Consider the following 25,409-nt stretch of genomic DNA (forward strand, 5'->3'; position numbering starts at 1 on the left):
TATTTTTGAATAGTTTTTTGCTTTTTTTGCTTTATACATAATTAAACAAATGTTTATTTTTCGCTTCGAGAGCACTCCAAACTTCAACTACGTTGTTAAACTTTTCCATATTTTTTTCTAATAAAATTTCTTTCTTTGGATAATATTTAGATCAATTCCCAAAGTTGTCTGTCTCTTCGTGGAAAATAACTGAATCAAGCTTTCTGGAATTATTTCTCTACCGCATTAATTTTTGCAGCTCTTCGTTAGGAGACCGCTCGCCGCAGAGTTAAAAAGAGATAAAAATCGACGCGCCCGAACCGGCGAAAGTAGACAAATGTGAGTTACGATAACACAGTTCCCGTCGGGCTGAAGTATATCGAAGACGGGAATAAAACATCGGGCGGGCGGGCGTCCCCGTCCGATCGAAGAGCACCGGGCGCGCATCTCGCGCGGGTTGAAATTTCAGTTTCCGCGAGACGGGCATTTATTTCGATTCGCCGTGGCGAGGAACGCGGCGCACGGCAAATATGCACGCGCGTCCCGCATGAATATTTACATCCAGATGGTGTACATAAATAGTACTCAACGAAAAAATGGGTTAGACCCGGAATACCCACCCGCACGCGCCGTAGATATCCTCCGGAAGCGGTCACAAATTCCCCGAGTCTCCCGGTATAACCGCATTGCGCATAACTCTCGTGGACCCCCCCCATCGCCCTCCCTCCCGCTCCCGGGAGCGCTTCCTCTTTTCCACGCTCTTTCAACCTGCGATTCTGAATTGTATACATGAATTATTTCCATTATGGTTTGTTACCTATATCAGAATTTAAAAGCTGGTGATACATAGTACACACAATGTACGTAATAATAATTATAATTTACCAGGGTGTACAGGCATAATTATGAACAGGTTGAATATAAAGTTTTACTTCGTTTTTTTTTTTTTAATTTAACGTCGATTGAGCGTACACTATTTTTAACCTTACGGAATAAATGACTGATATTTACGTTATTACATTTATTGATTATAATATTTCATATACATTACAACATTACAACATTATTTTAGCATTAACACATTACCGATAGCTGAAGACTTGAACGTGAGATCCTCGAGACACGAACTTCTGAAGTTTCTGTGGCAATTACGTCAAACTTATTTCGAGTTCCCGGGCGGTGTTAATGGCGCGAGCGGTATTCTTTTGTGAAACTGCTTCTCTGAAAGAATAAAATCGCGCAATGTTCTCCGCTCTCTCCGGTATATCTCCGTCCATCTCGATAAATAACACGCTTAATGTCCGCAAACGATAATAAATCCAGAATACCTAACCGCGCTTGAATATAAAAAAAAAAGGGGGTACGCTGAAAATAAGTATGACGGATCTTTCGTACTCCCGAAATTCCAACGACAGTTTATGACAAATAACATCTACTTTATTGTCGCATTTATGACGAATGGCGGATTACACGTATGCACGAATGAAATATCGCTTTTATCGGGCCAATCGTCGTCGTAGCTCCCATTTTGGGGTCACGTACTACCCCATTCGCCGGCGCGCGTTTTCGCGTTTACGTTCTTCCTATATTTTACACGTATCCGCTGCTCTAATCTCTCTGCACTCTAATCTCTCTAATCTCTCTACGTATACACATACATTCTACTTTTCGGAGCGTGACGATAAATTGGATTTTCAAATATGGTCTCCAGGGTGTTCTTAATTCTGAATAATCAAAACTAATGCACAATTATTTTTATATAAAACTAATGAATTAACGCACAAAAAATTTCTGCGGAAAGTAAACATTAATTGCAAAGCTGCAATATTAAATGTATCGTTTTGCTATTATTAAATTACACTTACTAATTTTATGATTATTAATTAAAATTACTCATAATTTTTCTAATAATTTAAAAAAGAATACAAAATATTTCATACATGCGAATTTTAGCACTGAGATCTCTCTCTAATTATATAATCTTTTTAAAAAGAGCATACAAAAGATATTTATTGCATATCTATCTTCATTTTTTGGTTTTTACTATATACTATAGATTAGTAATAAACAAAAATTAATTTACTTCTCTTGTTTCTTACTTTACTTCTAGTACGGCTACGTAACGATTCCTCAGATTTCTTCAATTCGTCCATCACATATTTGGTGTCCTCGGCTTCCATTCGCGAATCTCGACTATCGCCGTAAATGCTCACGCAGATCGTTTTTATACGTTCGCTCCTGTCGCTCGTCAAACTGATCTAAACGAAAAGACGCGATACATGCCGCAAGGAACGGTACAAAGATCATTACGTCATGAAATTCCCTTCCAATTTAACGTACGACGTAAAGGCGGAAAGGCAGAGCTCTTACTTTAGATTCATCCGAGCAACAACGTCTTCGGGCGGGTCGACGAAACGACTTCTTAAGACGGAGGCAGCAAATTGCGAACGGAAAAATCAAAAAGAACATCGTGTTCAAGAAGAATTCCGCCTTCCTGCAGAACACACACTCGTCGAAAGTCGTATCACGTTTCACGCACTTATCTACAATATTTATCGTACTGTATTATAACTATAGTTATCTCCCTGTACCTGCTACATATCCTGACGGTTCTCTTGCGCGTATCCGGATGCACCGGTGCACCGTGCTCATCCGTCACCACGTATTTATATTTTAATTCTCGTTCGAAGTACTCCGACATTCCGCCAGTTTCCAATAGAGAATCTAAGCCCCAACGACCTACCATCGGTATGTACAAGCCGATCAACCATTTCAGGAAACCTGAGAGAAACGTATATTTCAATATTTTTATTTGTATTTACAACTATTGTTAAAAATGTTAAAAATAGATTAGGCCATACAATGCTTCGGTAAAATCATTAACGTCAATTTATAAAGATGTGCACATCGTGCATTAAATATGAGCTAGGAAAATGAGGAATTTTTTTTGAAGAAATATAAAAAAAAATGCAATACGTTGAAAATAACTTGTTATTAGTTACACACATTAGTTGTACATTAAAAAAATGTATATACAAAATCGTAAATGGAAATATGTCTTCGAAGATCATTAGATAGATTTGAAAGCTGTTAAGTGAAACACAGCTATATAATTGCTGACCTATGAAAAGCAAGAGTAGTATCGATGAAACGATGAGGCATAGAATGTTCATGGTTTTTGTGAAAATTTCACGGGTGGCTGCAGGAACAGGACCGCGAAATCCAGCGGCGCGATAAAGCTCCGGTGACATCGGTCTGCAGTCTGTGCCACGCGCCTCACTCTCACACACGCACAGGCAGTGCAACATGCAAGTGCAACGATCCATTTTCCGTATCTTTATCCTCCTAGTGGCCACTAGTCCTCCCAGACGATTCAGTAATTGCACTGAAAAACGCAAGCGTCCAGCGCGTTACTCGAATTATACGTACAATTTCGCGCATTGTGGCAGTGAAAGTCGCCTGCAGTATTTTAGAGTCCGATAACTCTACGGGAAACTAAATCAGTTCCCCCTCTTTTTTGGTCACATTCATGAAAAAAATCACTTTAGATTAAAAAAAAAAAACGTATAGAATTGAATGTAAATTTGAGCATTTTAATCTTTACATTTCTCAAATATCGTTTCAAAATGCAATTTTTAGATGCGATTATAGTTTATTTATTCTCTCTGGGTCGTTAAAGTCACCGGAACAATGAAATTCGTTTATGGGCAGCTCGCCGTAGAGATCCAAGCTCGCTGTTTGATCTCGTCGAGGTGGAATTATTTTTCTAGGAAACGTAGCGTTCATCCAGGATTCTGGGAGATTGTCGGGACATTTCGCGAGCCTTGGTCGATACGACATCGAAGTCAGTCCCATATTGGTCATGACGACTGTCACTACAGTGCGATCGAGTGACCTGCCGTTCACGTGCACTTCGCTGATGCGACCTAGGGATCTAAGATTAGGCAATTTTCAACTATTTCATAATGTAATCAAAAATATTTACAATATACATAAAAAAAACTTGGAAAATTACATTAAAATTACATTTCCAGATTTTATAATTAAGAAACTTCTATCAATGAAATATCATTTAAAATAATTTACTTTATAAAATATTATTATAACGATATGAAAAAGTTCTGAAGTTTTAAATTAACATTTACATAACATAAAGATTATCTATATCGACATTAGTGGCATTTATAATAGTGGCATTGGTGCTCCTCTATTCGTTACTCTCGAAGTGCTAGATATATAAACTTCTTTCACAAAGAGGAGCCACGCAGCAGCCAACTCATGGCCATTCGGAGAGTAATCACAAAATCGGATTACGAGGGAATTAGCGCGCGAAGTGTAAGCGAACTGGTTAGTTGGTAATCTCTGGTTAGTCGTCTAGCTATATAGAGGTAGATAGAGGTAGATATCGTTCCTCTCGAGAGACTCACCCTCCCGCGGGCGCGGCATTGTAATCCGCCTCGACTTCGATGTCGATCGCAGACACGTGCGGCGAATGGTACTCCAGAGCGAGAAACTCGTGACTTCCGCTCCCGTTCGCGCTGTACTTGATGGGCACGCTCGGCACGGATGCGAAATTGCTCAAGAAGTAGCAACCAGGTCGCCCGGCCGCGCGAGCTTCCTGTCGACATGTGACACTAGATCGAACGGCGGCCCGACCTTCGGCAGCCGGCTGGCGGAAATGTTCGCGGGTTGCACGAGGTGGTTTCCGGCACATGTTCATGACGCGCCGACCGTCGTCTGCCTTCGTCGCCGATAAACCTCGCAATAACGTATCACAGTTCGCGCGATTCTCAAGTTCGACAAGCGAAACCTAATCAATATAGCGATCTTCGCTCTCTTTCCCGATAATATTTCCTTTCATTTACAAACTTTAATATTTCAGTACGATCTCTCTCTCTCTTGCTACTAAAATTACAATTTTTGCATTTGTGTAAGTCCCGGTGTTCAGTACCGTCAAAATTAGAGGCTCATTGAAACGACACCTGCTTGAAATTGATTAAAACGCAAATCTGTAAAAAAAAAATTCTTGGTGATGAATCCCAAATTTTCACGTTGAAGGGAAGTCTTACAAATCGTTTTGCATAATAGAAAACCAGGAGAGAAACGCCGCGAATCCGAGATACAACGATTCTAAATGTAACAACGGGCATTCGCAGCGACGGTCGCCGCGGACATTTATGAACGTGAGACAGATACGGTATTTCGCCGGAAACGAGGCGGCTCGGATTCCTCGTCTCGCGTATCACACACAGCGGGCCGAGGCATACAAAAATCCCACCACCGACGACCGATTTGTATGCGATCGCGTCCGCGTTCCCCGTTCGCCGGGGACAAATCTCCCCTTGTAACGTTTTACACGGGTATAAGTATTAAATTCGTGCGCGATAAATCATGTTACACGGCGGAGCGGGCCGCAGCAGCACTTGAAGCCGTCTCGCGCGCGCTCGACGCGACGCGACCGGCCGCGGATAGCTCGAGGACAGGCCATTTCCAGCGTTGTTTCATTTATTGCACCTGTCATACGTACTGCGTCGCGCCTACGGTAGGCCAGGGGCTGATTTTTCAAACAGGTTCCCCTGACACGTCTACACCGGTCCGGTTGCCTCGCGAACGCCGCGAATCCCACACCCGCTTTGTCGCACTCGTTTCCACTCTCGTCGATGCTGCTCGCTGGCACCACGAGATACTCGCCCGATTCGCCTACGTTGAACACGAAAATATCATCATTTATTAAAACGCCTTATATTGGATTTATGGATCGTACTCTTCACTTGAGATCAAAGTTATTTATTTTATTATTGATGAGATTAAATCAGCAATTAAACATGATTTTTTTTTAACATATGAATAAAATAGGTTCCTATACGGGTCTACATCGGATCTTGGCGATAAATATGATAAATTTTTTCATTAATTTAATATTCTTAGCTCGTATTAACACAATTACTAAATATCGATGCTTACGAGCATCTTAAAATCCTCCCTATCCTCGAAAACTATAAATTTATATTTTAAGATGTTCGTAAGCATCGATATTTAGCTTAGTAACTGTGTTTCAAGACTGACGAAATCTGTCGACTGTCGAATTGAAATCTTGTAATAAATTATGCACATTAATTATAATTTGTAATTAATGCAATAAATTATAATAATATGATATGTTATAATGTATATATAATTATCATTATAACTTAAATTTTAGAAAATAATATCACAGATGAAAATTAAAAGAAGAATATTAAAAAAGTGCCAATTTGTGCCTCAGAGTGCAAATAAAAGTAATTTACTTATTGCAAATTTTACAATTTACTAATGTAAAGAATTTATTATAAATTTGCTTATATAGATGTACTTACGTCCACAGTTATATACAATTTTAGAGAACATTATTGATTAAAAATTGAAATATAAAAATTACATATTATTTAAAAATTTTTGCAATAAATCATTTAAGAATAAAGAAATATTTTTAAAGCATTTGGCGTGAAACTGTTTCCAAAAATATGTTAAAATCCTCTTTCGGTTCCAAATCCAAAAGACGACAAGATACATCCCACAATTTTTCAGCATACTGATGATCATTTGCCTTTCGATATGTAGTAGCAACACTGCAGTTTCTATATACAAGAGAAAAATGTAAAAAGACAATATTATTATTATACTCCGCGTACAATAATAATTTCGTATAGTATACATATAATGTGTACTTACGAATAATAAAGTCCAGTTTCATTAGCTATCTCTTCAGCCACTGAACAATATATTAACGTTTGCGCTCCCTGTACAACATTTTTACAAAATAATCGCGCATACAAACCATGAAGAAAAGTTGCACCTGGAAATAGTGTATTATCGCCATAACGGTTTATTTCGGTATCTATAATTCCAGGATGTAAAACGTACACATTTATCCCGTGAATATTTGCTTCTGAAAATCGAAATTATTGTGTGAGAGTATATCTTCCTTTTTCTTCATTATGCAACAAATTATTAAAAGATCGATTAAAGATTATTAAATATTAATAAGCATATATTAAATAAATATAATTTATTTTAAATCTGTAACAATAAGTTTTCTTTTTGGCGTACCTTTTAATCGTTGAGCGAGTGCCTTGGTGAATAAAATGTTCGCCAATTTGCTTTGTGCGTAACTTTTAACTGGTGAATAAGATTTCTCCATATTAATATCATCAAAATCTAAATCAACGCCTATAATAAAATGTTTTTGTTACAGTTTCGTTATTGTAAATAAGAATCCTGGACATAAAAAAATAATAAAAACATTTTGTCTTTAAAGTCATCACAATATCATTTTTTACATACAAATATATGCAAGTGACGCGACATTGACTATTCTGCAATTAGGACCAGACAATTGCATTTTTGGCAAAAGCAAAAGTGTTAAAAGAAAATGGCCAAGATGGTTAACTTGTAGTGTCATTTGATTTCCATCTTCTGTTTTTTCATACGGATACGCAGCCACACCGGCATTATTTATAAGTATATGTATAGCCGGTTCGTTAATTAGCAAATTTTTAGCGCACTCTCTTACGCTCTTCAAACTACGTAGATCCAGAAAATAAATTACAAGTTCACCTACATTATTTTTATATTGATCTTTTTTGACCCTAAAAATAAAATTAGATCTATATATTTATGGACCACATTGCTATTGTTCCTTCAAATGATAAATTAAATTAAAATAAATATAAGTTTCACAGAGAGAAGAAAAATTAAAGCAAATAATTTATTTAATTCTTATTATACAAGTTTATCTTGAAGATAAACTTACCATGAGGGTGGATTATTCTTTATATCTTCAATTGCTTTATTTGTTTTTTCCATATTTCTACAAGCTAAAATTATTCTAGCCCCTAAATACAAACATTATTTATATGAATATGTTCAAGTATACACTCTTTATTTTTTTTTACAGTTATAGAAAATTTTTTGAAATTTTAAATCAAGAATAAATCAAGAATAAATAATTGAACCAAGACATTTCAAACGTCTAGCTTTTTATTTCTACGACATATTTTATAAGAACGCTTCTGCATCACAGAGACACATATGTAATCAGCGAGTCGTCTAATGAACTTCAAGCGATAGTGAAGAAATAATAAATATATGAGTCACATCTCAAATATTAACCTAAAATGTAAACTTAATGCTGAACGTTTGATTAAAAAAAATAATTATAATATTTTTTTTTATGAAATAGTTTAATATGGTTATATAACAGTATATGTAACATTAAATTTTAAAACTTATGATAATTAAAATAAAATAAAATGAATTTAAATTATTGTATTTCAGTAAAATTACCTCTAGCATATAAATCTCTAGCAGTTTCCATGCCGAGACCACTACTTGCCCCTGTTATTACAACAGTTTTGCCATCAAGACGTGCTTTGCTCGTACACATTTCATTGAAGAACCACGATTTCAAAGACCACATTTTATAAAATATGCTTCTTCATTCACAACGTTATCAGTATATAATGGTTCTACTTATATTCCCTCACTATCACTGAATGTTTTCTGTTCGTGTTTAGCAAAGACTTTGTGCTTTGCGTTATGATGTCTCTTGAATAATGATTACATGCTTGAGCCTTCAGATTCTTATATACACTGTCTGAGGACAGACACGTACTTTCAGGCTCGTACAAGTAATTTTCGAGACCCTGATGCAAAGAAAAGAATGGAACCTCTTATCTGTTCATGAATTTAGAGTTTTTCATAAACAAGTGATTACTTTTTCAGAACGTATATATGCTCTGTTTAAAAGTTAACAGGAAATTGATAAAGAGTCATTTATCATCTGTTTTTTTATCTTTTTGTTATTGATTGAACTCAAATAATATATATCGAACTGCTTGTGAGGCAACTGTTGCCAAAAGTTTATTTTATGTATATGCTAAAATATTATTTTAGCATATAAAATGAATAAAAATATCTATTAAATGTACATTATTAGTTTATAAATTATAATTTAGACACAAAATTAAATGTGAATAGAAATTAATTGGGAAAGAAATATATATAAATATATTAGAAATATATATAATTATCTTAATCGAAATTTCGGAGCTACTTAACACTGGTTAGTAGCTCCGAAATAGGGGATAGTGTATTTATTTACTCTTTTCTGTTAAATAGCTTTGGTTAAATATGCCAAAGTGAAATCCTCTGAGAAACGAGTCTTTTATACGGTCATGATCGTAAATTGGTTAAATTGGTTAGAATCTTGTTTGGCAGCCACAACTACATATGGAAAAAACTGACGGATACACTGCACCAGAGCCCCGAATGTTATAAGAGCTCTGAAATTTTGATTAAGATACAACTGTTTTTATTGTTTCTATTCAAATTTAATTTTATATTTAAGTACTCACTGCACAGCACATTCAATAATCTAATATAATGTATTGATTTTTACAGACTAATATTTTCTCGTTTAGCTTATCTTTATTTTTTTGTTATCTCTATTTGTTAATAACAAAATTACATTAATTTATATTGATGTAATACGGGTTAATTTAATTTAATCTGTTCTTTTTGTAAGTAGAATTTTAATAAGCCTCTTATCGAATTGTAACGGAATTTTTATTATAGTAACTAAATTTATTTAGTTTAACTGTTGTTTTTCAGATTGAACATAAGCTTGAATACCTCACAGTTTGACAAACAGTTTCATATCTTGGTTTAGAATACACATGTAATGTAATCTCACGACGGACTTGATATTTATATTTTTTATTTAATTACGTAATTGCAACGTAAGAATTTTATTCACAAAGATTTGCATAACAACACTTAGTGCTGGCTCTTATTGGCGATATTCTCTTAATGTTTTTGAAATGGTAGTAGTTGATTATATGCAAATTCAAATCTTACATATAAATTCTTAGCAATCTTCTTATCGATATCATCACAACAGTTTTATTACTAAAACGTGTTTTACTCATTACTCATTTTTATCTTACACTGAAAAAAAAAAAGTAATATATTTAATAAGATATGTTATTGCGGGCTGCCAATTACAGATATACTCAATAAAATAATATATGTTATTGCAGTATCAACATTGTACTTGCATTAATAGCAAATATTATTGTATTGAGTATTTTATGTAGTTGGCAGCCCGCAATCACATATGTTATTGGCTATATTACATTTTTTTCTGTGTATAGGTTTCTATGTATACATAATTACAAAGTTGCTTCTTTTGCTAAATGCAGCCATTTATCCAATATGAAAATTTTTAGTGATTGCTACTTCGTAACTGTTAGTGCTAGAATCCAAAATTATCATGTGAAACATGGCAGTAATAATACTCAATCTGTACATACAATAATTTCATATACTAATAACTTTTCTGGCAAATTGAAATTTGTATAAAAGCTAGAATTCAGCTATTTTAGAATTTTAAGAAAAAAATACCGCTTTACTTGCCACTTCAGCGGCAAAATTTGGCACTTTTTTAACATTCAACTTTTCTACATATTGTGGTACGCGTTCTAACTTTTAATACACGATGGTCCGATGTTAAAAAGTTTTGATTAAACTTTTGATAAGAAAGAATACGCATTTCTAATGTATTTTAAATAAATCTTTTTAAGAACGGATAAAAATGTGAAATCACTCTTTTATATGCGATAAATTCAGTTTGATAATATAAACTTGTATACGCAATTTTGAAAGGAAGAAGGCATTGAAATATTCTGAGTTCGATACCTTCAGCAGAATATTCGGAGTTCTTTGATGTCACCGACGATGGTACCAAAAGACGATCACGAACGACATTCAAATTAGGCATCTCGTTCATCCCCCGTTCTAACATTTTCACTTCCTTGTAGGCGAAAGCGATCGTATCTTGGCTGTCTCTATGGTGCCTGTTGAACGTGCCCAATCTGATGGCATAAACGACCTGTCTAGTGCGAAGTTTATCGGGCCGCTTCGAACATACTCGAGTGCGCATTTAAACTCTCTCTCTCTCTCTCTCTCTCTCTCTCTCTCTCTCTCTCTCTCTCTCTCTCTCTCTCTCTCTCTCTCTCTCTCTTTTTATCTCACCTGACTACGGAATCTCTGGTAAGATCTTCCCAGTAAGTCGATCCGTTCGCTAAGGCGCGTTTTTCGTAAACCTGAAGATACACCACGTGCTCGACAATAGGATCCTCCAATTGGTACACGGAATACCTGAAGAATTGTTTTGATATTAATTTCCACCTAACTTTTAACGTTGATTTAAGATTGATAATAATAATAAATTCGTAATCGATAAACAGAAAGTTGCGAAAGTCGATTTAGTGCGTATGGAACTTTTGAAACATGACGAACATCATAAAATGTTTTTGTCTCGATTATCTGTTAATTAATTTGCAACCTGTCAGCTGCAGAGGCCATCGGAAAGCGTAAAACAAAGCACTCATCTTTGCTTTTGTTGCATTTATAGTCTGCAATTGTTGCCGCGCATTGTGCGTAAAACTGAAAATAAGTGATCGAGAGCTATTGGCCGTCATTTTAATGTTTCAATAAACCATTGGCCCATACCGCTATTATATGTACGATTACCGCACAGTATTTTTAATAAACTTTATTGACAGGTAAAACAACACATTCCCCATAACAAATGAGGAAAAAGTTTTCTGATGTTTGTTACATAACGGCATTACTTTTAGTCGGATGAATTTACAAAAATAATACGTATAATATACATTTTATGCTACGCATTCACAGTTTACGTATGAAAAGTCATATATTCTCTGTTTTTATTCATGTCCACTTTTCAATTCGTGATTATTAATTTAAATTTAACCTTCTCGGATGTCCGACTTTTAACACAAAGTTTTCCGTTATAATTGCAGATTCCCTAACTTTATCGTGTTTTTGGGGATTGATAAGCGCCGAGAGAAAAGGTTCCGGCTGCATTCCCTTTTCTCAATGAAACAAACGTTACGCTCGACATGAATCACGGCCCGCGAGCCCCTTAAATCCCCATAGGCGACCCACCATAAATCACTAAAGCGCAAACAATGCGCGGACTCGAGATATTTGGCCGCATCGATATTCGGCGGGCGTCGGCGATCCGTGCAGTCTTGACCACCGCGGATTTGCGCCGTACCGGGATCGGCTTCCGTTCCATCGACCTCCATCCGACTTCCGTCCCCCCGTTCGCGCCGCCGTCCCCTCGCGTTGCTTCTCGCGAATGTACGAAAGCGACGTTCCTCAGCGTTTCTTCCCGCTGTGGCGACGTGGCGTCTCGAAAATCTTGCCGGGACGTCGTCGGCGTCATACTCCGACTCGAGAGACGTCATTAATAAGCGTCTCTTGAAACGCCGTTGGTTTTCGGTCTCCGGAGTATCTTTCGTCTGCTGACCGCCTTTCTTCCTCTTCTTTTTCCTCCGCCGCTTTGTCTCGCTCTTCGCCGGGCCCGAAGCTTTCTGTCTTTTCCTCGGTACGCCATTACCTTCCCATAAACCGCGACGTTCGCTGACATCTCGTTTCTTGTTCGGAATACTATGAGACAATGTGAGATTAAGAGAGATCTGTCGTGTAGAGATAGTAAGACTAATTAGAACGTTCTTGGATAATGCAAAGAAATTTTCCCCCTACGATTAATTTTCTTCTTTAAAAACCATTTGCTTAGAAATTCTCAATAAAATTAATGAAGAGGGGAAAAGGATAAATGTCGTAAACGTTATAATGTAAATTTAATTAAATAAAATTAAGTTAAACTTTTCATGCCGATTTTCGTTAGATTTAATCTCATTCATGTTATATGACAGACCTTTTACGTTCATCGGCGACTTCTTTGTCGATTCCAGAAGTGGCAACATTATCGCTCATTAATGAGACACTTGACGAATATCGAATCGCGCTTCCCGTGGTGTCTTCGCTCTCTAACGAACTTAATCCTCCGCCTATCGCGAATAAAGCATCATTGGTCGAAAGTTTTGCCAGAGGGCCACTTCCGCCGACGTTATTTTCGATCTTGAACGAATCACTTCCACCGCTAACGAGATTTGGGTCAGGAGGTCGGTTAATCTTGCCGCGGACGCGCCGAAATACGACTTTTCCCGGCGTTGCATTTCCGCCCGGCACTTTGCCGCGCGATTCCCGCAGTTTCTTATCGATCGGCAGTCGCCGACGCGTGGCCGCCGACCAATGTTCCCCGATCCAATCTCCCGGTGGACCACCTCTCGCGGAACGGTTAAGCAATTTCGTTCTCGTTTCGGCCCGCCGATCTGATACCCCGGTCCTCCTGACCCTCCTCGACGGCTTCGCCGCGCGCTCCGGCCTGTTCCCTCTCCCGGCATCGATTCCTTCGAACGGAGCATTTCGCGGAGCGACGTCACGCGGAAGTGTCGGCCTGACGGCGCCGTTAGCGACACCCGTCGATTGCGAGCGCCGAAAATCGACGGTATCACCCATCGCCAAATATTTCTCCCGGGAAGCTCCGATCTTGTCCGCGGCGTTTGTCGCGGCGGCGATTCCTTGTTTACCGTACCGAAGTCGACCGACGGAGTTTCGATCCTGCACCCACGAAGACGAGCGCGGCGTTTGGCTGTTATCCAATCGAAATTTCCTTTCACCCGACTCCTCGCCCTCTGAACCCTTAAAGGCAACGCTCGAATTTCGTTTTACACCCGTTAGATCGGGACTGATATTTTTCCGAGAGGCGCCTTTGCGAGGCGACTTTCGTGCGGGCTCGTAAAATAGAAAGGACTTGGGCGTCGCGGAAGAAGTCGTGCTCGATGAGGTGGAGGTGGCGTATACTTCCCTTCCCGTGGCGGTCTCAAAGAACGTGGCCGGCCCTTCGTCCTTGGCCACTTCATCGAAAGAGGTTGCCAAGGTGGACGTTGCCGGATAGGACGGGGCTTCGGTAAAGGACTCAAAAGCGCCCGGAGGCGACGATTTCTCGCGTATCCTTTCCGTGATTGTCGATCGCCACTCAGTTGCGGTGGTCGTAAGATCCTGCCCCGTCCCGCCTGATTTTATCGCCGTCCCTCTATCGTCGGTATTAGTAATACTTTTGTGCCGTCCTACGTGACTCGACGCATTAATAATCACGTTCTTCACGTGGATCATCGTCTCGCCGATTCGAGTTCCAGGACAAGGAGGCTCCTCGCCTTCCGCGATGACTCCCAGCAGTTTTAACAGGAATCTCACGATGGCCATCATGTTTCTCACGCGAATCACATTAACCGACTCGTCGTTACACTTGCTGGGCGGTGTTGAGGTGGAACGCGTCTCGTACGTCGTGCGTTCAGGAACGTTCTGCAGTCGCGTTGACGATAAGGAGCTCACGGTCACCGCATCCCGGTCGTTTACAGTCGTCTCGTAGAATCTAGGAAGAGTTTCCGTGGGATCACCGTCCCGATAATTACTCGAAGTTTGTAACTCGTGCGAAGTCGTCCCAGTAGTTTCGAGTTTCCAAACGGTCGCGGGCATCCTGTAACAACCGCCGGAAGTAGCGTTCCGTGGGTTTTCACGCGGGCAACACGTCGTTTCGGTCGTTTTCCCACTTTCGTTCGTAAGATCGACGCTCGGCTTCTCGATATTGATGTGCACCAACGGTACGATATGAAGAGTAGCATTCGACGGATGAATCTCGATCGAGTCGAATCGATTCGTTTCGATCGGAGGAGGAATGTCGATTTCGGGTTCTTTAATTGCATGCTGATCTTTTAGACTGTCGTTGTTGATCAAAACGGATCCTAAGATATCCGGAAAATACACCGGACTCGCGGAGGTACGAGTGTCTAGCTTGTCGATTGTCCCGTCGGTTCGCTCGAAAATCATCCTTTCGACATCCTTTGTTCTGTCCCCTTTGCTGTTCGGTACGATCGAGTAATCTGTTAAAAAAACCTGCTTGGCCGACTTCGAGTTCGTGTTGTATCTGTCCAATCGTTTCTTGATTCGGGAAAGATTTTTTTTCGTCGTCTTTCCTTCCCCCCCACTTCTTCGCATCGGATCGACAAACTTCTCGCAAGACTTCGTTGTGACTTCGTTCATCCTTCCGACTTCCCGACTTTCATCCAGTACCGTATTTAGTGAATCGCTTGCTTCGTCATTTGCACGTTCGCTTATGGATAGAACATCAAAGGTAGAATCCACGTTTGAATCATTCAGAGGGAGATTAATGGTAGTAGCTTCAATCGCCTTAATAGTGTTCAACAATTCAGCGGGAACCGAAGACTGCGTCGCTGAAAACTCGTCGGGAATAGCATCGATGCTTATTAGCATCGGCGTTTGATTGAAATTGCCGTGCACCTGAATTCTGCCAATTAACGAAATTTTGATGCCCTCTTCGCTTTTCGGCGTTGTCGAGCTTCGTGATAAATCGATATTCGATACCATTCTTTCAGCGCTTAATAGCTTCGGGTTATTCATAGCAGCGAAATTTATAATTTCACCCGTATTGTCGTGTGTCAGCTGAGTTCCGTAAAGAGATTCATCTTGTAAATTATTTCCGTTAATTTTCTCGGGGAATGAAAGCGGCTGCTCGTTAACTTCCACGTAGTATCGAGGATTTCTTACAATATTTTCAGAATTATCGAAACTTCTTTCCTGTAGAGAAGCGTCATTATCGACAATGCTTTGAGTAATAGATTTTTCTTCAGTTTCGAGAGAATCTTTTAACATCTTATCGTCGTTGAAGTTTGTAAGATCAGTCGTTTCGAGTACACTGATATCTTGAGAGTCTGTATTTTTAATTTTCTCTTCGATTTTCCTGTAATTGCTACTATAATTAATGCTAATATTAATTAATTAATAGTCTAATTACATGTAAATATATAAATAATTAGGTGCTATGTTTATATCGAGTTTTGTAAAATTTCATTAGTGCGAACTTTCTTTTAATGAAACGAGTTTTATCTCGATACACTGCTTTTTCTTTCATATTCCCGTCGAGTAATTTCAATATTTCTATTATAAGCATTAATAATCAATAGCATGAACAACATCAATAGTCAATATTTGAGAATTTATACACCGGAGTTATGGAAAAAAATAATTTGTTTTTAAAAAGAAAAAAGGATATTAATTAATCTATACATTACATAGAATATTACAAGAAAGTAGGAAATTTTAATGAAAATCCCGTCTATATCAAAATTAATATCCGGTGTTAATAAAACCTTGAAATTGTTTCCTCGCCATTCGCCATATCATCTGAGAGCATCGCTGCAGCAACAGTTTTTTCCTCCGGCATCACAATTCGCGCAACATCAACGCTCCCGTCTGTCAATCGATCTGTCTCGGCCACCAATTTCCGCGGATCTCGATCTTCACGTCGACCAGACGAATTCTCGAGGTACGATAAATCATCCCCGCTGGCAATAGCTTCATTATCGCCCGAGTCATTTTCCCGGTCCGTCTCGCTTTCATCGCTCGCGTAATATTCGTCGTCGGGACTCTCGATGTGGCCGGATCCTCCTCGACTCGACAACAGTCGTCTACCCGATCGATGCCAATCCGACGATCGATCGACACGTTTCTCGCTTCTCACGCGGCCGCCCATCTCGGTATCCGCCTCGTCCGACACCGGCGACGATGACTTCCCCTTGATCTTATTGATTATTTTGCGGACGGTGTCGTACACCTTGTCGTATACCTTGCCTCGAGGACGTCGGGGGTATTGCTTGCCAGCGACGGAAACGCGACGACGATCCGCGGGATTTTCATTAATCTTCCTCGCCGCGTCCCCGCGTCCCCGCTGTCGCGCGGGAGGCGCCGGAAACGGCGGCGAGATCTTTTTATCGGCACTCTTAGCCGCGACGTCGGGCCCGCGCGTCTCGCCCTTATCGCCCGGCATCATCAATTTCACGCCGCGAATGACAGTTTCATCCGTTTCGTCCCGGCGCCCGGGACTTCTTGCGCGAGCCGGTGATGTCTCGCCCGCGGACGATTTCCCGCGCGACACGTTCACCGCGACTCTTCGCACCGTCGCGATCCTGTCGATCTCGGCGATCGTACGCTCGCCGTACGCCATCCGCTTCTCCGATCTTCGATCCATCTCCAAACTTTCGCGCACCGATCCGGAAACGTCCGTGTGCGACGATGGAATCTTTGCCGACGGCGAAGCAGCAAACGGCGCCGAGGCAGCCTCGCGATTCCGCGAGGAAATGTCCTCGTCCAGAAATTTACGAACCGCGCTGTCTTCCAGATTTAAAGGGCTGAAGCTCTGCAGATTACCCTGCACATCTCGTTCTTTCTCTTGCACGTTCGAATCGGGATTATCTTGAACCTCGGCATTACGTGATACAATATCCTGAAGGGCGGCATTGATCTTTTGTGCCTGATCTCGATTTGCGCAGCAACTGTGTGGGGAGAATCCTCGGCTCGCAGGATAATCCAATTCGCCGGCTAATCTTTTTTCAATTCTGGAACGTAATTCAGTCGCCTCTGTTATATTCGGAGACTTTTCGTTTTTATTCAAACTCGGTCTTCCACTTCGCCGGGCCTCTTCATCTTCTTCCCGCTCGCAGTAGTCGTGGAAGACCGGGGGGTCGCGATTGCCTGCCGCGCGGATAAAGTCCGATCTCTTGCCCCTCGTCCGCGCGACGCCGGCGGTGGCCGTCGTTGATGAAGTCCAAACCGAGGAAGTGTTCTGAAAATAATTCGTCTCCGACTTGTGCTTCTTCCTTTCTCTCTTAGTTTTCTGAACAGGCTTGGATCGATTCGCTGCGATTACCTGCTGCACTTCCGTAGTACGGTACCAAGGATGATCGTCAACCTCCTCTCCCGCGTCTGTCCTTTTCATGCCCGTAACGCGAGCGTAAATTTTCTGTTTTTTCCCGGGTTTTTCAGTTTTGTTCGATACTTCCCGTGCTTCCGCTTCCGACGAGCTGTACGTTCTAGGTTTCCCCATTCGAAATCTCGGTTTAGAGATAGTGGTTTCGGGACTGGCCGTCGTTGCTTCGATCTCGTCCGCGAGATTGGTCTCGTCCAGTGAGATCTCGTCGTGCATCTCTCCCGCTGGAAGCGGCGTCGTTCCCGGTGAACGTATCGTCGGTCGGAAATTCACGTCCGTGATCCTAGTGGTGGTCGCCAAGGTCGTCGTGAACTGAGTGACGGTCGTCTCCTCTTCGAGCGGCAAGGTTTCCGCCTCCGTGATCTCGTCGAAGGTCGGCATACCCGGCATCACGGGCGTGTACGCCACGTACTGTCTCACGATTCGGTCCACCAGCTCGCCAATTTCCTCTCTCTCTCGAGACTTGTCTGAAAGACCGTCCGAATTTTCCAGACGCGGATCCCCGGTGTAACGAGAATCTATTTCTGCCTCCTCGTTGCTCAACGAAACCTCACCGGGTTCGGTAACCGAACCGCTACTGCGTGATGAGAGCCCGGGGTCGATCGGCGGTCCTTCAGGCTCCACGGAATTGCCGGCAATCATCCGCGAAGAGTTGTTATTAAGTTCGAGGAACCTCGCGTTCTTCGTTTCATCTCGCTCGCTTCGATTGTCCGGTGCTTCGGGAGATGTCGGTTCCTTGGAACTACTCGCCGAACGGCCGGACAATGTTTCGAGAGGATCATCGGTGACGTAGCCGTGGGCATTCTTGCTGTTCGACGGAAGTTTCCGCGTGATAACTTCCGTCTGCCTCGCTGCGAATTCGGTTGCGTAAATTGGATTTTTTGACTCATTGCGATTCATTTCCTTCGAGACGTTGTAATCAAGCTTCTTCATAACTGGTGATGATCGAAAACAACCGATGGCGGATTTGTGAAAAGTGAAATTTTTACGATCGAGGGAATCCTTCCGCGTAGTTAATAACATAATCGTGGTGACTTCCTCGTTTGTAGGCTTCGTGGTCACGAAAGAGTTTTCATTCGCAGACGATCGCAAATCCATTATTTCAGCAGGCCGCTTACGCGCAACTTCATCGCCATGAATCGCAAACGTCTCGTCCGATTTGCCGTTTTCTCGCGAAAACAAATTGTCTTTCAGCTCATCCTGAATTTTAGGGATATCGGCTTTTGCAACTTCGCTGTTCGTAACTACTTTGAAATTCCCCGGAGTTTCTTGAATAATTCCCGTCTCCGTAGAATCTTCCTTCAGGACGTTGCTTATGCGCGCGAACTTGTCCTCGATCCGCTTATCGACGCTGTTCTTTTTGCCATCTTCGTTGTTGAGATAGAACGGATTATCATTCTCTTCGGGCTGGACTTTTCTGTGAGAACGAGCGGAGTCCAAAATCACTTGTTTCTTCGGACTATTTTTGTCTCCCGCCATATTTGACGTCTTTCGCTTGGAATGAGCCTCAGGCCGAGCGTAGCGATCTACGAGAGCTCGCGCTTGCTGCGGCTCCTCATCCGTCAGACTGTTGCCCCTTTCGTGACCGTCCGCGATATTAAAAACTTCCCTTCCGATCTGGAGATGTCTTCGAAAGCGTCCCTCGCGCCCCGAAAATCCGTTTGGGAGACTGTCGCGTTTAAAGTCCGGCGACGCGCGCTTCCGCGTCAATCCACGACTCAGCTTCCCGAAGCGCTTCAACTTCCCCCCGACGTCCTTGTCCCCGCGAAACTTCTCGGCGTCCTTCGACTTCGGTAACTTCCGCCGGGTCTTCCAGAATTTGTAGCTGTTTTTCAAGTTCATGTCTTTCGGCTCCCGCTCGGGCGAGCCGCGGCGCGATTCTCGCCCCTTGCTCCCCAAATCCCCAGCGAGGTCGCCGGGAAATCCCCGGCGTGTCTCGTTCGCCGCTAACGAGCCGCGGGTTTTTGATTCCGGGATTTTCGTCGATGATTTATCTCCGGGACGAGCGCCGGGCGCGGATAATTCCTCCGGCCGCGTGATTCCAACGGCGGAGGTGAGATTTTGTAATCTTGTAAGAGCGGGAGCGGTCGAGATTCGCGTCGATACATTAGCATTTCCCGTTTTTCTCCCCCCCTCGCCCGTACTACCATCTCGAATCTCCACGGCTGCACTTAAGTTCTTTCTCACGGCCGAGACGTTTCTCAACGCGTTAACGTTACCCGGGATATCCTCCGATGCCCCAAATCCACACGGCCTCCCTTTACCTCCCATCGACGAGGGCACTTCCGGCATCACAATTTTCGATAATAGCGCGAATTCCTCGAAACTGCTCGATTTTATCGTTGACGATGCAGTATCGCAATTGATATCCTTGTCGGTATTGTTCCTGGACGAAATTCCGGAGCGAGTAAAAAATTCAATGGCCCTAGGAGAGCTTACGTTATCAAGCAATGCGTTAACTCCATCGCTTCGGAACGCATTCTTCTCCGTCCGCCTCGAAAATTGACTCTCTTCGGGAATTCGCGACGAGTGTATTGCTGGGAATGCTGCTGCTGCTGCCGGTGTGTAATCGAAGGTATTTTCTGGATGAGCTACGCCACGAGATCGATCCCTCGCTATTTCCTCGCGATTTCTACTTTCTGAAAAATTCACCGACCCGCCGCATTTCCCCAGCACGGAAACCTCTCGACTAGACTCCTCCTCGCCGTCCCGCATTTTCACAAAATCCCGCTCACCTATCGTGCTTACCCTCGCAGTTGGATTTCGAGAATCATCCGCGACTAATCCTCGAATCGTCAGCGATTGGCCATCGTGCGCTCGCGGACCGAATTCCCGAGATTGTAACTTTCTGAAATCATAATCATCTATATTCACGGATTTTGTTCTCGTACTTTGAAGATTATCCATAACCGGTTTGTAGATCGAAGTTTGGCCAACGCTGATCCTCGTTTCTCGAAATCCGTTCTTCGAATCGCCGAGGCTTCCCGCCGATAAATCGTTTTCCTCCAATAAATCCTTATTTCTCTTGTCGCTTTCGTGCTTTATGGCTTGGCTCATGGCTCTCCTCTTCATGGCTTGCTCGTACACGGCGTCGATGTAAGCCTCGATCTTGCCCTTACTCGGCGACGGATCGAAGTTCTTCGGTACGGACGGCAGGGGATTCCCGCGATTCCCTTTTTCCGTCCAGAAAAATCCATCGAGTGGCCGAGTACGCTTTCGGCCCGAATTGTTTTTAAGCCGTTCCTCCTCTTGTTGTTTTCGAAGAGTAGACGCTTGCTCGCCAAGTGGGCCATTAACGGCGGAAGTATTGCGGCCTGTCGTTACTTGTCCTCGCGCCCCGCTCGTTTTGAGCTGGCGCTGTGCCTCCGAATTGTCAAATAAATTCGCGCTCGACACGGACCTGTTGCGAGCTCTATTTGCACCGTCGTCCTGCTGGCGATAGTTTGACTTGGCGGCGACCGAGCGGAAACTTTCGGCACGCTGCGCGTCCTCGCAAGAACAGCAGAAACCCTGAAAGCGATCCGTTGTCTTGTTACGCGCGGCTCTTACTGCTGGGACATAACTTGCCTAAAGTTTAATTAAATGGCTCGCCATTGTCGGGGAGTTTGGCCAAATACTGTCGTATAAACGAGATAACATCTCGAGGTTATTTTTTTTCTTTTAGGATAGTTTACGATCATAATGAAGAATTGTAAAAGAATTATAATAATGAAATTTTTGAGTGCGACAGGATCGGTAAGATGTAAGTAGTAATGCGTAACATAGAAAAACAATAGAAAATAATTTAAATGTTACATTGCTATTGTATCGTAATATGTAGAGATATTTTGAAGGTGTCTTTTTAGACATGTACGTTACAGCACCGTAAACACCACAGCGAGCGCTGCCATAATAAGCCTTATTTGACATGCACATGAAAAATGTTTAAAAACGATATTATTAAAATTGATCAAATTAAATTGTTATTTTTTTATTTAATTTATTTTTCGTTATTTTTATTTCTTTGTTCTGGAGAAATATATATCTTCTTCTAATTGCACTTTTTAAATTTCTCTAGATATATAAGTAATCATTTATCTTTCACTTTTTATTGGGAAAAAGCAAATAAAACTTTCGCGTAAATTCATATTCCTAATTTTGTAACTTAGAAATTTATTATACTTTTATTTTCAAAAAATTAATATAAGCGTTGAGAGAATATCGCCAATAAGAGCCAGCACTGGGTGTACTTATGCAAATCTTTATTAATTTAATTGCGTTTACATTGCAGCATGAGAATTTTATTTACAATAAAGATTTGCATAAGTACATGTAATGTTGGCTCTTATTGGCGATATTCTCTTAATGTTTTTGAAATTGTCTTTTGTTAATTATTAATATAAGTGCTTTTCACAGATAAGTATTTTTATATCTGATCCTGAATATATTTGTCTTTTTATATTACTCTTACTTGACTAAATAGTATTGGCTCTCCATTAACTAACATTTGACCGCAAGTTGGGTTGTCTAGACCATCGTTACATCCGGTAAAGTTTGCTTGACGATTATTAATAACTTCTTCTCTTGCCTCCGCGTTGACAACCTTATTCAAAGCGACCGACATATAGTAAAAACATTTTCTTTCTATTATACGAGCATGCGAATAATTAAAACTTCGCGAATTTATCATCGGTTAATACATATTTTTGTATCAAACGTAGATAATCGAAATTACGTTAATGGAAACTATTTTGTCGACCTCAAGCAACAAATCGTTGATAAATTTAACTGGTAATGTGTCCAAGAAATTTTTATAGAGAATTAATTACGTATATCATTATTTCATTTTTGATTAGTTAAGATTGTCATACATTAGTTATAAAGATTATCATACATACTAAACACACAAACACATACAAATATACTTACGCCTTGAAATCTCATGCCATATAGATGCAGTAGAGGCTCTTGACGGATTTTTATGACGTATGGATTATGCAATCGGATTTTACGCATTTTTATCGGATCCAGCACGTGATCTACTAATACAAATTCTTCCCGAGTGTTTGTCTAATAAAATATATTTTATAATGATTATAACGATAAACCAAAACACTTTAAAAGATAAAATAAAGTATAATTATAATTAAAATCTTTAATTCGAAATAATAAACGGATTTCGATAGGTTAGCGTATATTTAATAATAATAATACCTTTCCGACATTATTAATCTTCATGCTAATAATCACTTTTTTTTTACAATGTCGTATCGATTGCATACGCAACGTTTGTCCGCTATCGGTAGGATAATCAAAAATATTAATCAATTACTTGAAATTATTCTAAATCCAAAAGTGTAAATTACGTTTGCCTACTTTTCTTTCCGCATTTGTGAACAACGAACCAAGACAGCTTTAATTTCGATCCACGGATGATCGACAAGTGGCTCTTGGAACGAGAAACGACTATCCTCATATCCGAATCGTTCATTGTTAAATTCATGTCTGAGCCATTGCGATGCGCAGTCAGGATTCCTCGATGGATGATACTGAGGAACATATCGAAACTCCGATATGTAGGGATGTAAATAGGGGGAGGCGCTTCCGGGTTGAGGGCCAATTAGCGCCAGTACCATTTGAGTATATATCTTGCGACGACGTCAAGATTGATAAATAAAATTATAGAACAAGTGCTTATGTCTACAAATCTACTCTTTATAATAAAATAATTAATGAATCTTATAAAAGTTTATTCTGTAATGAAATAAAGAAAATAAAATTGCCAAAGGAAAGTCTATATCTGGGGGATACCTGCAGCGTTATCCAAAGGATCTTGAAAGGGCGCGAATGAACTGGTGACATGTTAGATTATCCGGTGTGACATTGTTATCACTTCCCGAGCTCATTTCAGATGCAAAACGGCATCGAGCTCACTATTGCACACTCTATCTTGATCTTGACACCACGTCCATGTCGTAATCATTCAACGCGACAAATAGGCTGGCTAAACTCCCACCTGAATGAATTGAATAAGCTCGTAATGTAAACCTCGAAAATAGTAGACTCCTTTTCGTATTCTAATATGCAGTTTAATAGGTCGAATTGAATTTTCGAGGGGTTATGATATATTTCATTAGAATCGAAAGCACGACATTAATCATGAAGCTATTCATCTAACAGCACAATGAATCTAGATCCTAGTTTGTTCTAGATTCAGAATTAATTCAATTCATATAATCGAAAAAAATGTATGTGTAAGTATAAAGTATACATGTTCATAACAAATGTATGCGATTGATTATTTATGTGCCGTTTATAAAGAATTATTAAATCTAATTTATTTGAGGAATTTATTTTTATTTTGATTAAAGAAATATTTATGGAAAAATGAATTGGCATCTTTTTCTTTAATTTTTGTACGTCACAAGAAAAATAAAATTTTTTAATTTCAAAATGTGAAAAATTTTTACAATTTAACAAAAGTTTAAAAATTCAGATAATAAAATATTTATATATTTCAGTATTTACATATAAGTAGATGTAAAAGAATAATGTATCGTTTTACCTACGAATTGCAATGTGTTTTACTAGAACTTGTTAAAACTATCAAAACTATTACTTAATCAACGTCCGCATGTAAGTAAAACTGGCTGCTGATTCATCCTTTATAGAGCGAAGATATTTAAGTGCATTTTAATCCATTCACAAATATTTAAAGTATTTTAAAAATATGGAATTTAAAGAAATCGCTGTTAACTTATTTATTTTTAAATCTTTAGATCATTATTAGAAAAAAAGAAGTAGAGAAAGCACAAAAATATAACAAATAATTATCATAACATGATTTTATTGATGAATAAATAGGGAACAAGATGAGCAGATAGAAATAATTTTTTTTTCATTATTAGTTTATTCTGACATTTTAAGATGTATGGACAATTATTACATAATAATTTTATATAATGAAAGGTTCTCCATGGTGGTAACTTTATATAATGAGACGTTTCACTCTTTTTTTTTTTATTTCAATCTTTTGTGTAACGCTCGCCCTTTCTCCCCTGTTGATCACCCCCCCCCTCGTAATAAGACTCTTACACATCATTCTTTCACAACGGAAATCAAATAATGATTATTAAACTATGAATGCATCATGAAATACGTGCGTTCTTGATTATTGATCGTCAATTAAACGTCATTATTCACTTCTTTTTTTTTTTGTAGTTATCTTTATCATTACCAGTGTGTTATAATAATTACCATTAATCATTATAATTACGATATAACGCTATAATTAATCCTCCCACACAATTTACTGCATCTCGCTCGCTTTCAACCGTGATAACGGCAGAGAGAAAGCGCGTTTCTTGTTTATATGATAGGATGCAAAGCGAACGTGTCGCGGCTGTTGTCGGCACAGTAAATTTCACCTCGCCTCGCATTACAGTCGTCATTGTGGTAGATTTTCACCGGGAGGCCGTGTATCTCCGAAAGAATCCTCGTCGTCGTCCCTTTCGACTTCTTTCGCGAACGCGAGCCCTTCAGGGCGACCTAGCCGCGTTCTCTCCGACTTCTTTTCTCTCGCGACAGATTTGAAAAAAACGAAAATAGAAAAAAAGAAAACGATATGTTTAAAAAATACGACAGTAAAAAATAAGTAGATCGGATAAAAAGTAATCTCTCGTAGGAAATC

General features: G+C 40.2%; 3 protein-coding genes across 3 annotated transcripts; all 3 read right to left on the reverse strand.

Annotated features, from left to right (window-relative positions):
- Positions 1 to 978: 978 nt before the first annotated feature.
- Positions 979 to 3,332, reverse strand: LOC114254084. Its single transcript, XM_036289817.1, has 5 exons — positions 3,101 to 3,332; positions 2,571 to 2,760; positions 2,350 to 2,473; positions 2,063 to 2,237; positions 979 to 1,200 (listed from the first exon to the last, which is right to left on the reverse strand). Exons 1-5 carry the CDS (start codon positions 3,303 to 3,305, stop codon positions 1,139 to 1,141), a joined length of 756 nt encoding a protein of 251 aa, XP_036145710.1. The 5' UTR covers positions 3,306 to 3,332; the 3' UTR covers positions 979 to 1,138.
- On the reverse strand, positions 2,990 to 8,593 carry LOC118646595 (retinol dehydrogenase 12-like). Its single transcript, XM_036289815.1, has 7 exons — positions 8,305 to 8,593; positions 7,772 to 7,853; positions 7,303 to 7,607; positions 7,069 to 7,188; positions 6,691 to 6,907; positions 5,507 to 6,596; positions 2,990 to 3,364 (listed from the first exon to the last, which is right to left on the reverse strand). Exons 1-6 carry the CDS (start codon positions 8,435 to 8,437, stop codon positions 6,449 to 6,451), a joined length of 1,005 nt encoding a protein of 334 aa, XP_036145708.1. The 5' UTR covers positions 8,438 to 8,593; the 3' UTR covers positions 2,990 to 3,364; positions 5,507 to 6,448.
- Positions 8,592 to 24,475, reverse strand: LOC118646540. Its single transcript, XM_036289635.1, has 7 exons — positions 22,934 to 24,475; positions 16,125 to 22,789; positions 12,770 to 15,727; positions 11,992 to 12,498; positions 11,053 to 11,178; positions 10,717 to 10,892; positions 8,592 to 8,663 (listed from the first exon to the last, which is right to left on the reverse strand). The coding sequence occupies exons 2-7, from the start codon at positions 20,810 to 20,812 to the stop codon at positions 8,635 to 8,637; spliced, it is 8,484 nt and encodes a 2,827-aa protein (XP_036145528.1). The 5' UTR covers positions 20,813 to 22,789; positions 22,934 to 24,475; the 3' UTR covers positions 8,592 to 8,634.
- Positions 24,476 to 25,409: the final 934 nt, after the last annotated feature.

This window comes from Monomorium pharaonis, chromosome 7 (assembly GCF_013373865.1).
Source record: "Monomorium pharaonis isolate MP-MQ-018 chromosome 7, ASM1337386v2, whole genome shotgun sequence".
Classification (NCBI taxonomy): domain Eukaryota; kingdom Metazoa; phylum Arthropoda; class Insecta; order Hymenoptera; family Formicidae; genus Monomorium; species Monomorium pharaonis.

Coding starts and splice junctions, on each gene's coding strand:
- LOC118646540 (XM_036289635.1), bottom strand. CDS start 20,812: ATGAAGAGGAGAGCCATGAGCCAAGCCATAAAGCACGAAAGCGACAAG. Junction 15,728..16,124: donor GGCGAGGAAACAATTTCAAG/GTTTTATTAACA, acceptor CATTAATTATAG/TAGCAATTACAGGAAAATCG. Junction 8,664..10,716: donor CTCCGAATATTCTGCTGAAG/GTATCGAACTCA, acceptor TCTTTGCATCAG/GGTCTCGAAAATTACTTGTA.
- LOC118646595 (XM_036289815.1), bottom strand. CDS start 8,437: ATGTGGTCTTTGAAATCGTGGTTCTTCAATGAAATGTGTACGAGCAAA. Junction 7,608..7,771: donor AAGAATAATCCACCCTCATG/GTAAGTTTATCT, acceptor TTTTATTTTTAG/GGTCAAAAAAGATCAATATA. Junction 6,908..7,068: donor ACTCGCTCAACGATTAAAAG/GTACGCCAAAAA, acceptor TTCGATTTTCAG/AAGCAAATATTCACGGGATA.
- LOC114254084 (XM_036289817.1), bottom strand. CDS start 3,305: ATGGATCGTTGCACTTGCATGTTGCACTGCCTGTGCGTGTGTGAGAGT. Junction 2,761..3,100: donor ACTACTCTTGCTTTTCATAG/GTCAGCAATTAT, acceptor CGTTTCTCTCAG/GTTTCCTGAAATGGTTGATC. Junction 2,238..2,349: donor GTTGCTCGGATGAATCTAAA/GTAAGAGCTCTG, acceptor CTTTTCGTTTAG/ATCAGTTTGACGAGCGACAG.